At 38.2% G+C, this 12,671-nt stretch overlaps 1 protein-coding gene and 1 pseudogene across 1 annotated transcript; one reads left to right on the forward strand and one right to left on the reverse strand.

Annotated features, from left to right (window-relative positions):
- Window positions 1-1,540: 1,540 nt before the first annotated feature.
- LOC149753513 (heavy metal-associated isoprenylated plant protein 21 pseudogene) lies at window positions 1,541-2,259 on the reverse strand (annotated as a pseudogene).
- Window positions 2,260-6,223: 3,964 nt separating this feature from the next.
- LOC149753514 (uncharacterized) lies at window positions 6,224-8,143 on the forward strand. Its single transcript, XM_089930780.1, has 2 exons — window positions 6,224-7,609; window positions 7,717-8,143. Exons 1-2 carry the CDS (start codon window positions 6,730-6,732, stop codon window positions 7,743-7,745), a joined length of 909 nt encoding a protein of 302 aa, XP_089786906.1. The 5' UTR covers window positions 6,224-6,729; the 3' UTR covers window positions 7,746-8,143.
- The last annotated feature ends 4,528 nt before the right edge of the window (window positions 8,144-12,671 follow it).

Here is a 12,671-nt window from a genome sequence, read left to right on the forward strand (position 1 = left end):
AGTGTAAATTAATTTTTCATCCTTCTAATTACCATTTATCTCTCTAACAAATTTTCTAGCTAGATAATAAAATTGGTTAAATAATTACTAATATTTTTATTTATTTATTTATTTAGATCAGATTTTTTGTCATTCACTCATTATTTTATTTATTTTATTTATTTATTTATTTATTATTTTATTTCATTGAAATATAGAAGGGTCGCCGGCCATTGGTGGTGGCCGGCATGATGGCTGCCACCGTGGGCAGCCACGAGCTCCCAAAACAAAAAAAAAAAAGAAGAGAAAGAAGGAACAGAGGCGGCGACGTTGAGAGGAAGAAGAAGATAGAGAGGAAGAGGGAGAGGATGGGTGAGAGAAGAAGAGGTGGGATGAGGGTTTTGGAGAAAAAAGTGAGATTTAAATGGGGATAATTTGGTCCAAAAAACAGCTCCCGGTAAAGCTGAAAACAGCATTTTCAAAAAGCTCCAAATTAGAGCTTGTCCTTTTCAGCTTTCCGTAAAAACTAAAACAGCTTTCAAAAATTTTTACCAAACACAATTTTTATTTAAAAATACTTTTGAATACTTTTTGGCCCTCTAAAAGTTTTCCCAAATAGGACCTTAAGCATTGCCAAAATTATTGAACTTCTAGTAGGCTTTTGCGAAGGTTTCACGGCGTGTTGGCATCTTATCAGTACGTGGAGCTAAATTGAGCGGCAATTTGCGGCAATATTTTTATATTTGTTTACTTTTCATCATGCTGGGTGCTTTAGGTACGGCCATTGAGACAATAGATCAGAATAATTAGGCTTTAGATACAACCATTTGGAAAATCCACACACACAAAAAAGTTTCCACTACAGAATTTAGCTACACAAGTAGTTTGTTCTTGCTATGCAAATCCAGTGGAGAAATAACAATGACGACCAAAAATTAATCTTATTTTAGGGCCATCATTGCGCTTTTCCTTTCATTCTTACTATAGATTTTATATCCCTTCGTTCAAGCCCCGGTGTTCTCGTTGGGTTAAGAATTCAAATTCATTTTAAATTTAATCACAAACACCAGGATCAGTCCTAATGGACTCGTGCTACAGTGTTCCATAGTCTACATAGATTATGTCCCGGATCCGCTCTGATACCATTTATAACAATCCAGAACTTTATCCAAAATGGCTAACCGGAAGATATTATTTAAGTTTCTTGATCCTATAAAAGTATACAAGATCTACCTAGCGAAGAACCGATGTGGGACTACATACACGCTCGTAGAGGTCCTCATAATGATCATCTTAAAGACTATAGCAAAACATCCAATTATCAACACTTCAAATCATTCACATGCCTATCCATGCAAGAAACAAATGAACCCCACTCCGGCAGCCAATAAAAGCTTTTCACATCCAAGAAAAGAGCAAAATAGACACCGAAAATCCCTACATTAAGAACTAATAGCTTCTTACTTTCTACCATAAAACGCACCATTCATCACAAAACCTCTCCATCACCCCAGATGACCTAAAATACAAGTTCATAAAAGACCACGCCCACTACTTTCCCTCACATGATAGAGCAGGCGTTTGGGTTGTCATCGCTGAAGAGTGATGTAAACTGCTCCTCAGGTGCACCGGGGCTCGGCACGGCTTGGTCCACTTTGCGGACAAACCCGGAGGGGGCCCTCTTGTCGTACGCCTGAGCTGCGTAAGGGTAGTAGACCAGATTGTAAGGGACGTAAGGCCAGAACTCCACCCTCTTCCCGGGGCTCTTCACCTTGTTCAGGAACTTCTTTGGCTCCGCATGGCCGGTCACGGTCACCCTGCTCTGCTTTCGGTTCAGAATGCATGAGACCACTACCCATCCATCCACAAGTAATGAATTATCCAGATTAAAAGAAAATCCAGTGGAATTCAACCCAAAAAAAATATAGAACATAAGACAGATATTATGACATCCATCAAAAAATTAGAACCTAAACTAGTTCATTCTATTACTATCTCCACATAAAATGGTGGTCTAGAACTTATAATATTGTGAAACATTTCCTTCAAGAATCATTAGATTCAAACTGTAAGAGACCTGTATGTATCCACAAGGGTGAAATACCTTATGGTTTGAGAGGATGTGAGATTTGATTAGAGATTTCTTCGACCTGCATATCCCACAAAATTCGCAGTAATAGCGCTTGATATCCCTAAAAACGGCCCTCCTCTCTGACCTCTGACCTCTTCAGCCTCGCTTGCCACCTCGCCAGCCGAAGCTTGAGATTCTACAGTGACCATCTAGACTCCGAAAACCAGGGAACCAGTCAGGCGCATTCAATTCCATCAAATGATTGCTCATCACGTAACATGAAATAATTTAGTTCATTCAATTGTAATTTGAAATACAAATTTTTATGAAACAGGATTCTTAGCCTGGAAAAGTAAATCAGTTGAATCTATAAAGAGGTTTGCAATTCTTTCGCCAGAGGAAGATCAAGCGATAAACAATAGATTAAATATGAGCAATTATCGGATTTATGGAATAATTCTCAAACAAAAAAGACAAGCAACAACTTCATACACCCCTAACAACAAAACAGCATTAAATCTCATTCAAAGTGGTTGACAATTCTATGATATCGGGTAAGGAATTTATAAAAACCTACAAATTGCATAAAAATTCAACAAAAAACAAGATAATCGAGAAAACACCGAAAGAAGTCAACATGGGTAAGCTAAAAAAATAACTAAATTTTGCATCTTCGATTGAGAGAAGATGAGATAACAATTAGGATCTCTAGCTTACCCTTTCCGCCGTGGAGAAGAAGGCCAAGATGAGATTAGGGCTTCGAGGCCGGGCGAAGACAACGGTGGGAGATCGAGCGCACGCGCCCGCGATGGGAGAGAGAAGATCCCAAGTCCCTGCCAGAAGACAATACGAACCCCTTCCCCTAGGGTTTAGTTTGCCCTCGGTGACAAAGGGGAGGACAAGAGCAACGCAACGCATCAAGCAGAGGCAAGTTTTACCGGGTCCAGAACCGGCCCAACTTAAGTAGCCTAATATAGAGAGTTTTTTTTTTTTTTACATGAATACCCGTCTAAAAATTTAAATTTACATGAATATCTTCTTAAAATTTATATTTATTTTTGTATCCTTATAAACACTGTTTTTGTACAAATGCTTCTAATATAACAATTCTTCTAACACCATTAATAAAGACCATAATTATTTTAATTAAAAATAAAATAAAATGTTGAAATGATTTTTTTTTTGTCTCCCATCGCGATTGCCTTATAAATGTTTTTTTTTTAACATCCATCCATTAAAGATATTTTAGTCATTTTAATTTGAAACTTTAATTTTTTAACGGCATTAGATGGCGTGGGTATATATATATGCATAAATAAGGATAAAAAAAGATAGAGTAGAAAAACAAGTGTTTTACAAGGGTATATGTGCAAATATAAATTTTGGAAGGGTATTTATACAAAATTTAATATTTAGGAGGGTATTCATGCAATTTTTTTTTTATTTTTTAAGACTTAGACCGGACCTAAACAGAAGATAGTGGTTGGAAGAGATGAGAGGGGCCACCATTTCAAACCCGAAAACCACACCGAGTAATCATGTTGGATTATTTTTCTTTAAAAAGTTAAATAATTTAGATTCTTGCAATATAAACTAATGGCATCAGTCACACTTTTAACGGTCGAATAATCGAGATTCGTGCAAGATAAACCAATAGGCAACAATGATAAATTTAATAGCTTTGTGGTTAAGTGACGAAAAATGCGTGCATGGTAGTACCTTGAGCATACATAATAAGGGCTTGGTAACTTGGCAATTCAACTAGCTCTCACTGAATCCTCTTATACCTTATGGCACAGGAAACTCTTCAGCATGAATCGAGCGCTCCGTAGCATGAGTCTTGAATAATTAGTTTACTCCTTGATTTATAAAATTACAAAGCCGTTCAAAGGAACAAGGAATTTACATAGCTTGTTTGTTAGCCTGGTCGTCTTTATGTAATCTCAAGTCTCTCTTTCCCCCCATTACTTGTAAACACATGCAAGAGTAAGTGTAAACGATGATGATCTGTACGTAATAAATGCATATTTCCAAAAGTTTTCGTCTTATCTAAGATCTTAGCAGAAATATCGATTTATATATTTTTGCATCAGCATTTAATAATACAATACAAGAAGCTTATGGTGACCACAATCGAGGATGGGACGGAGATTGGGAGAGCTCCGATTTTATCTAGGTATACGTACGTGCCATAGCGACCGCATGGGATTAGATCTCAAGCAACCCAAATCATCGTTAAATTCTTTATCACTGTCGCTAGTTACGATGCTTGCAATGTTTCCTGCTGTACAGCTAATGATTTGATCCAACTAATTTCTTGAAATGATAAAAATTTACATAATTTATCAAGATTTTTATATCAGCGTCGTTGTGTTAGAATAATTTCAAAATATGGGCTTACACTGATTGCATATTTTTGTTTTATAAAATGGGTTAGACGTATGGCTCAGAATGGTACTATGATTAAGCCCAATATGATGTGCGATCATTTTGTTTTATGGGCTTTGGTGCACCTTGGATGTATAGGATTGAGTCCTATTTATTGTGGTACTTTTGGTATGTAGGCCAGGAAACCCAATTAGGGTTTTGGAGCTTTTAATGGGAAGGCTCCTCTTTGTTTCCTATATATAGGCTAGGTCCCCCTCTCCTCTCCATATGGTTGATAGCTTGCCCCATTGACGGCTATCTTTTGTGAGGAGCAAGGAAGGGAAGATCCAGCCGCTATTATTCCAGGTGATTGAAGAACGTATTCAATATGTCTTCCGCAGGTATATCCCTTAAACTTGAATACAGTATTATTTGTGATTCTAAATCTTAGCATGTTATTATTTATGTCTAACAATTGGTATCAGAGCATCCATGCTAGGATTAGAATCCTTCATACACAGTTATTATTTTATCTGGATTTAAGGATTGATTTTATGCATTGGTGATATATGGTGAATGGATTTTCTGCATAAATCTTCATACACGGATCTTCCATTGATGATCAAATTTTTGATTTGATTTTATTTTAGATTTGTATGGAATATGATTTTCGGATTTAAAAAAAAAAAATAAAAATAAAAAGAGAAAAGGGAAAAGGATTTCACTGTTCATCTTTTTCCTTGTCCTCCCCGTAAGCTTCATCTTCCAACCGCATGAGTCATCTTCTTCCTTATCATCTTCCAAAGCATTGATGTGCTTTGGGGCCAGCGTGACATGTCATTGGTATTCTCCTCTCCCTAGCAACTAGTCTACCAATTTTTGTCATGAGATGGATGAACTAAATCTCTCTGTTTTTTTTTTTCTTCTCCCGCAGACATCCTTCATCTTCTTCCCGTTTTACAAATCCCCTCTTCATGGGAAAGAAGAAGAAGATGAAGGATGGCAAGGGGCTTTCCTCGCCGCTGGCCGGCGCCTCTGTGCCGTGCGACGGCGGCGGAAGGAATTTCAGGCGGCTCGCACGCCACCGCCGTGGGCGGAAACCACCGCCCAAAGGAGCCCGGCCATAGTGGGATCCCGCCTCCTTCACGGGCGGAGATCGCCGCTGCCGGAGGCTTTCGCGGCCCCCCCCCCCCAAGGGCGGCCGCACGCCGTGGGGCGTCGCAGCGGCCCAGGGAGCGTCGCCGGCCACTCGCAGTGGCCGGCGTGGGTGGCGGCCATGGGTGGCAGCCGCGGGCTGCCACCATGGGGCTGCCATGGGTAGCAGCCACGGGCTGCTTCCCAAACAAAAAAAAAAAAAAAAAAAAAAAAAAAAAAAAAGGAACAGTGGCGGCGCTGGGAAGAAGAAGGAAAATAGGGAGGAATAATTTAGGGTTTTTTGGCCTACTAAACCCAATTTGAATAGGTCTATAATTGCAAGTTGGGCCCTTTTATTTAATCAGCTCATATTTATTTTATTTGCACTGCATCCTAATGGACCAGAATGGGATTTTGGGCTGGGGCTAAGAGTTAGTAACCCATTTAATTGTTATTTAAATATTGAATAATCTGAATCAAGGCCCTCATGCATGTTAATATTAAGGTGTTAAATTAATAAATTGTTAAATTTTGGACATCTCTTGCTGCCATATATGCCTTTTGTAATTAACATTTTTGTTTAATCAATCACATGTATTTTTGATTATGTTTGAAGCATGTTTGATGATTATGTTTTTTGTCACATAAACCATTATTTTTGTGATTGAAAATTGTTGGGCATAAAGACTATCCTTATTTTCCCATTAAGAGGATATTTTGAAATTGAAGTGGGTGGTAGTCACCAAAGTGGCACACTCACTGATATTTATCTGATTTTCTCAAAAAAAAAAAAAAAAAGGTAGCATTGCATTTTGCTAAATCATTGAATGCAATATCTTGCCCGAAGGTGTTATTGTGTATGATGATTTGGAAAAATGACATAAAGTGATTAATGGGATTGCATTAGCCTAGAATCATTCTTCTGCCCAAAGGTGATGGTGTTTCGAAAGCTGATGTGATTTTGTTAATTAGCTTCATGATATGTTTTAAGAGTACCTTATAGCGTGTTGTGTTGTTAGCCCAAAGGCGACTCTACAATGATGCACCAAGGCTCTTACCGTAATTAGATTTATATGTTTTTTCAAGTTGATTACGGACTATCTAATTAATAGCCCAAATTGATTAGATAGATATGTTATCATCCATTGATAGCATGCATCACTTTTGGATGATATTAAATGAAATATGTTGTTTCCACAGTCTTGAATGCCTCTTCTCTATCAAGCCAATTGTCTGCCGTTCAAACCTTGACTGGAAATAATTATGTGAGATGGAAACGAGATATAGAAATAGCACTGGGTCTCTTGGGTTTAGATTTTGCTTTGGAGGAGCAGCCTTCAAAACCAACAGATAAGAGCACTATCGAATACAAGGCTGAGTATGTCAAATGGGAAAGAGCTAACAGGCTATGTTTGAAGATTATCAAGCGTTCCATATCTGATTCCATTATGGGTGCTATACCGGACCACGACAATGCTAAGAATTTTTTGGATGCTATAGGACAGCGATTTGTTGAGTCCGATAAGGCTGAGACTGGGGACCTAATGGATAAATTTATGAATATGAAATATGATGGTGTTTGTGGAGTTAGGGAGTACATCATGAAAATGTTGCACATAAGTTCTAAATTGGAAGCCCTCAAAGTTCCCATTGCAGAGCCTTTTCTTATCTATCATACTCTTAATAGCCTTCCTAGCCAGTTTAATCAGCTTAAAGTTGCTTATAATGCCCAGCGTGACAAATGGGATTTGAATGATTTGATTGCTGTGTGTGCCCAAGAGGAGTATAGAATACGTCGTGAGACTGTAGAAACTGTGCAACTGACCCATCAGCCTTCTCAAAACAAGAGGTCTTCTCATAATCGTAAGGGCAAGTTCCATAAGGGCAACAAACCTCACTACAATCAGCAGAACAAAGGATCTGGTGGGGAGACTTCTGGTGGTCCTAAAGGAATTATGAAAAAGAATGACAAATGTAAATTCTGCAAAAAGAAGGGTCATTGGCAGAAGGATTGCTTTAAGTTTAAGGCTTGGTTGGAGAAGAAGAAGATTTCATCAGGTATCTCCTTGGTTTTGGTTTGTTTTGAGTCTTATTTGATAGATGTACCTTTAAATTCTTGGTGGATAGACTCTGGTGCAAGTATTCATATCACTAATTCCTTACAGGGATTAATAAGGAGACGGAGGCCAAGTGAGAATGAAGTGAACCTATGCGTTGGAAATGGAGTTCAAGTTAAAGTTGAGTTTATAGGAGCAGTGAAGTTATCCTTGGAGTCTGGTTTTTCTCTTATTTTGGAAAATATATTTTTTGTACCGACGATGAGACGGAATTTAATTTCTGTGTCAAAGCTTGATCAGTCTGGATTTTCTTTTAAATTTAGTAATGGAATGATTGAACTATTTTATGACTCTCGTATGGTTGGACATGGCATTTTGTGTGATGGTTTATACAAATTGATTTTGGCTCCAGTTGATGAAATCTCTTGTGTTACTAAAGTTGGAAAGAAAAGGGCTTTAATTAGTGAATCATCCTCTATATTATGGCATAAGCGTTTAGGGCACATTTCAAGAGAGCGAATGGAGAGATTGATGAAAGTTGAAATTCTACCCTCTCTGAATTTTTCGGACTTTGACACCTGCATAGATTGCATAAGAGGAAAGCTGACTAGAACTACAAGAAAGGGATCCACTAGAAGCGATGGTCTTTTGGATCTAATTCACACCGATATTAGTGGACCGTTACCTTCTACTATATGTGGGAACAAATATTTTATAACCTTCATTGATGATTTCTCGCGTTATGGTTATATTTACTTAATTAATGATAAATTCCTCGCTCTTGAAAAATTCAAGATATTTAAAATGGAAGTTGAAAAACAATGTGGGAAAAGTATCAAAGTTGTGAGATCTGACCGTGGTGGTGAATACTATGGTAAGTATGACGAGTCTGGTCAGAACATGGGTGATTTTGCAAGATTTTTACAGCAAAGTGGGATAGTCCCTCAATACACAATGCCAGGAACACCTGAGCAAAATGGTGTTTCTGAAAGGCGTAATCGGACTCTAAAGGATATGGTCAGGAGTATGATGAGTAGAACAAATTTGCCAGAATTCTTATGGGGTGAAGCATTGAAATCTGCCATGTACATTCTGAACAGGGTTCCTAGTAAAGCTGTTGAGAAAACTCCTTTTGAATTGTGGACAGGTCGTAAACCCAGTTTAGCCCATTTTAAAGTTTGGGGCTGCCCAGCTGAGATTAGGATTTATAATCCTTATGAAAAGAAATTAGACCCCAAATCCACACCTGGTTTTTTCATTGGGTATCCAGATAGATCAAAAGGCTACAAGTTCTATTGTCCTAATCGTGGCACCAGAATTGTTGAGTCCATTACAGCAAAATTTTTAGAAAATGATGTTGGTAATAGTAAGAGCTCCGTGTTAAATAAAATTTTTGCTGAACCGGATCAAGTTGTGGTTCCGATTCCTGTTGTACAAGAAAAAGTTATTTCTCAGCCAATTACAATAGCTAATGAAGAACCTGAGCATCAAGAAGAACTTCACGTTCCTCCTCCAACACCAGTAGAGTCATTTTCTGAACCACAAGTTAGGAGATCACAAAGGGAAAGAAGGTCTGCCTTGCCTAATGACTATATTGTCTACTTACTGGAGAGTGATTTTAATATTGGGCGTAACATTAATCCCGTCCCTTTTTTTTTTAAAGAAGCATTAACAAGACCTGACTCAAATAAATAGCTGAATGCCATAGAAGATGAAATATTTTCTATGAAGAGAAATAGAGTTTGGAAACTTGTTGGGCTTCTACCACATGTTAACACCATAGGTTGCAAATAGGTTTACAAATTCAGGTTAGACTTAAAAGGAAAATTTGGTGTGTAAGTTGAACAAATCTATATATGGGCTCAAGCAAACATTCCGACAATGATATTTGAAATTTGATGAAGTTGTGACTTCTCTTGGTTTTATTGAAAATACAGTGGACCAATGCATTTATCTCAAGATCAGTGGGAGAAAATTCATTTTTCTCGTTTTGTATGTGGATGATATTTTACTTGCTAGTAGTGACTTAGGGTTACTTCATGAGACAAGGAAAATATCATTGCTAATTTTGAAATGAAAGATCTTGGGGAAGCTTCTTTTGTACTGTAAATTGAGATACATCGTGATAGAGATCATGGCTTGTTGGGACTTTCGCAAAAGATATACATACGACGCATCCTAGAGAGGTTCAATATGCAAAACTGTGCACCTGGTGATGTACCTATAGTAAAAGGGGATAAGTTCAGCAAAGCCCAGTGTCCAAGAAATAAACTTGAAAGGGAATCTTTGAAGAACATACTCTATGCAAGAGCTGTAGGGAGCCTGATGTATGCTCAAGTTTGCACTAGAGCAGACATAGCCTATGCAGTGAGTGTCTTTTGTAGATTTTAATCGAATCCAGGACAAGAGTATTAGAAAGCAACTAAGAAAGTTTTGAGATTATTGAAAACGACTGAAGGTTATATGCTTACCTTTCAGCGTACAGATCATCTTGAGGTGGTAGGCTACTCAGATTTTGATTTTGTAGGATGTCAAGATAATCTGAAGTCGACTTCAGGTTATATTTTTATAATGATTGGTGGTGCTATTTTTGGGAAAGGTATTAAGCAAACTCTAGTGGCTTCTTCTAACATGCAGGCTGAATTTGTGGCATGTTATGGAGCTACAGTCCAAGCCATTTGGTTGAGGAATTTTATTTCAGGATGGAAAGTTGTTGATTCCATCTCGAGACCAATTACCATCTATTGTGATAATAGTGTAGCGGTATTCTTTTCAAAGAATAACAAGAGTTCTGGTGGCTCTAAGCATATAGACATCAAGTACTTGGTGGTCAAAGATAAAGTTAAAGAAGGGCAGATAAAAATAGAGCATATAAATACAGAGGTAATGATTGCAGACCCATTGACTAAAGGACTCGCAACGAAAGTCTTTAAGACACATATTGCTAATATGGGCATTGTGGAAACCTTTGATGTTTTTGGTTAGTGGGAGTTATTTATGTAAGAGAACTATATTTTGGCTTGATCCTTTTTACAGGGTATGTAGGCAACCCATATGCTTCGGGTACAGCCTCTTCCAATTATAAAAAAAAATATTTATCTTCCTATTTATAATTCTGTATTTTGTGCACAGAAATTATAATTATGTTTGAGCATGCATTGCACATATGTCTTTTATTATGATATCATTTTGATCTCGAGATATAATGCATAAAGACATGATGTGAGTCTCTTTTGAGACATGTGGCTTCTTTTGAAGCATTTATGAGGACCAATATGAATTAGCACACCTTTGATCACATTTTGGTGCTAAGTTCATACTACATACTACCACATTGGTTGGAGGATGGGGATCCATGTCGATAAGGATGTTAGCATTTGTAGCTGTGGAGTGGTCTTACATCGATTAAATGGTGTAACGACTTCCATGTTCAATGTTGATGTTCTTGTTGGACCGGATCATGTATCCAAGGTGATTATCCTTTGAGCTATATGTGTGGCCACTTTTGTAGTCTAACCCGAGAGTCGTTTTCAAAACAAAGTTTTTAAATTAATATGACAATCCGTGTTCGCCCAAGTGGGAGAATGTTAGAATAATTTCAAAATATGGGCTTACACTGATTGCGTATTTTTGTTTTATAAAATGGGTTAGACGTATGGCTCAGAATGGTACTATGATTAAGCCCAATATGATGTGTGATCATTTTGTTTTATGGGCTTTGGTGCACCTTGGATGTATAGGATTGAGTCCTATTTATTGTGGTACTTTTGGTATGTAGGCCAGGAAACCCAATTAGGGTTTTGGAGCTTTTAATGGGAAGGCTCCTCTTTGTTTCCTATATATAGGCTAGGTCCCCCTCTCCTCTCCATATGGTTGATAGCTTGCCCCATTGACGGCTATCTTTTGTGAGGAGCAAGGAAGGGAAGATCCAGCCGCTATTATTCCAGGTGATTGAAGAACGTATTCAATATGTCTTCCGCAGGTATATCCCTTAAACTTGAATACAGTATTATTTGTGATTCTAAATCTTAGCATGTTATTATTTATGTCTAACACGTTGTCCTACCGATAATGAGAGTAATCTCTCCTCTTTACTTTTTTTTGCTCAAGCTTCCAACTCAATTGATATAATCTGGTATCAGCCACCCACCAAGTTGACCAAAATCTCTGTATTTTATAAGCCTTGTTCCCACTTTAGCAAATCTGAACATTTTTTTTTCTTCTTAATTTTTTCTGAAGAAAGAGGAGGGGGACTCGACCACCTCATTTCATTAAGGAGACGAAGCGAAAGAAAAATGGAGGACACGTGTTGAAGACAGAGGGGGTGAAAAGAACAAGTAGGGACTAGGGATAGAAGAAACTACCAGCCCAATGGTAGTTGGAGAGGGAGTCGCTGACGAAGAGGCTAGTTCGATCTTATCCAAAAGCTTGGAAATAGGTGATAGTGTTTATCGAAAGGCAAAAGGCTTTAAGGATCAAGAGTCCAGGATGACATTCTCCGAGAATGTTGTTCGCATAACAAGAAGTCAACCGAAAATATACTTGGTTAAACAAGTTGTACTTGAAATACGACACAAAGCGTTGCATGACCATGCGATGCCTTGCATGTTCCAGCCACGTCAAGGAGGTCTCTCCATGCATATCTTATCTCTCAAAAAACTCACTTCACATGAAATCCCTTTGCTTGCTTGAACTTCCTAGTGATCAGAACCATCGAGACTTCCTTTCACATAAAAAATTTTGTGTGCCATCGAGACTCTTTTCCTAACTTCACTTTGCGTCATACATGGTTACGAGAATATCACGAGGAATTTCCATCCCACTCGAATTCACCCATCACGTACCCCAGCAGACGTGGAGAGAATTTTAAGGAAACCAATAGCTAAAGCGTTGTCGCAGTGAAACAAGATTTCTTCTCCGATTTCTTCTCCGGTAGCTAAGGTGGCTCTACCGATTTTTGTGCGATCTTCCGTAGTTGGACTACTGGTCCAACTCTAAGATGATGGGACCAACTATCTAACTCTATAAAAACCAACCCCACCCCCATCCCCCACCTCAACCCC

The sequence above is a fragment of the Phoenix dactylifera genome, chromosome 5 (assembly GCF_051530095.1).
Source record: "Phoenix dactylifera cultivar Ajwa chromosome 5, Ajwa_hap1_PhDact_Kaust_v1.1, whole genome shotgun sequence".
NCBI lineage: Eukaryota > Viridiplantae > Streptophyta > Magnoliopsida > Arecales > Arecaceae > Phoenix > Phoenix dactylifera.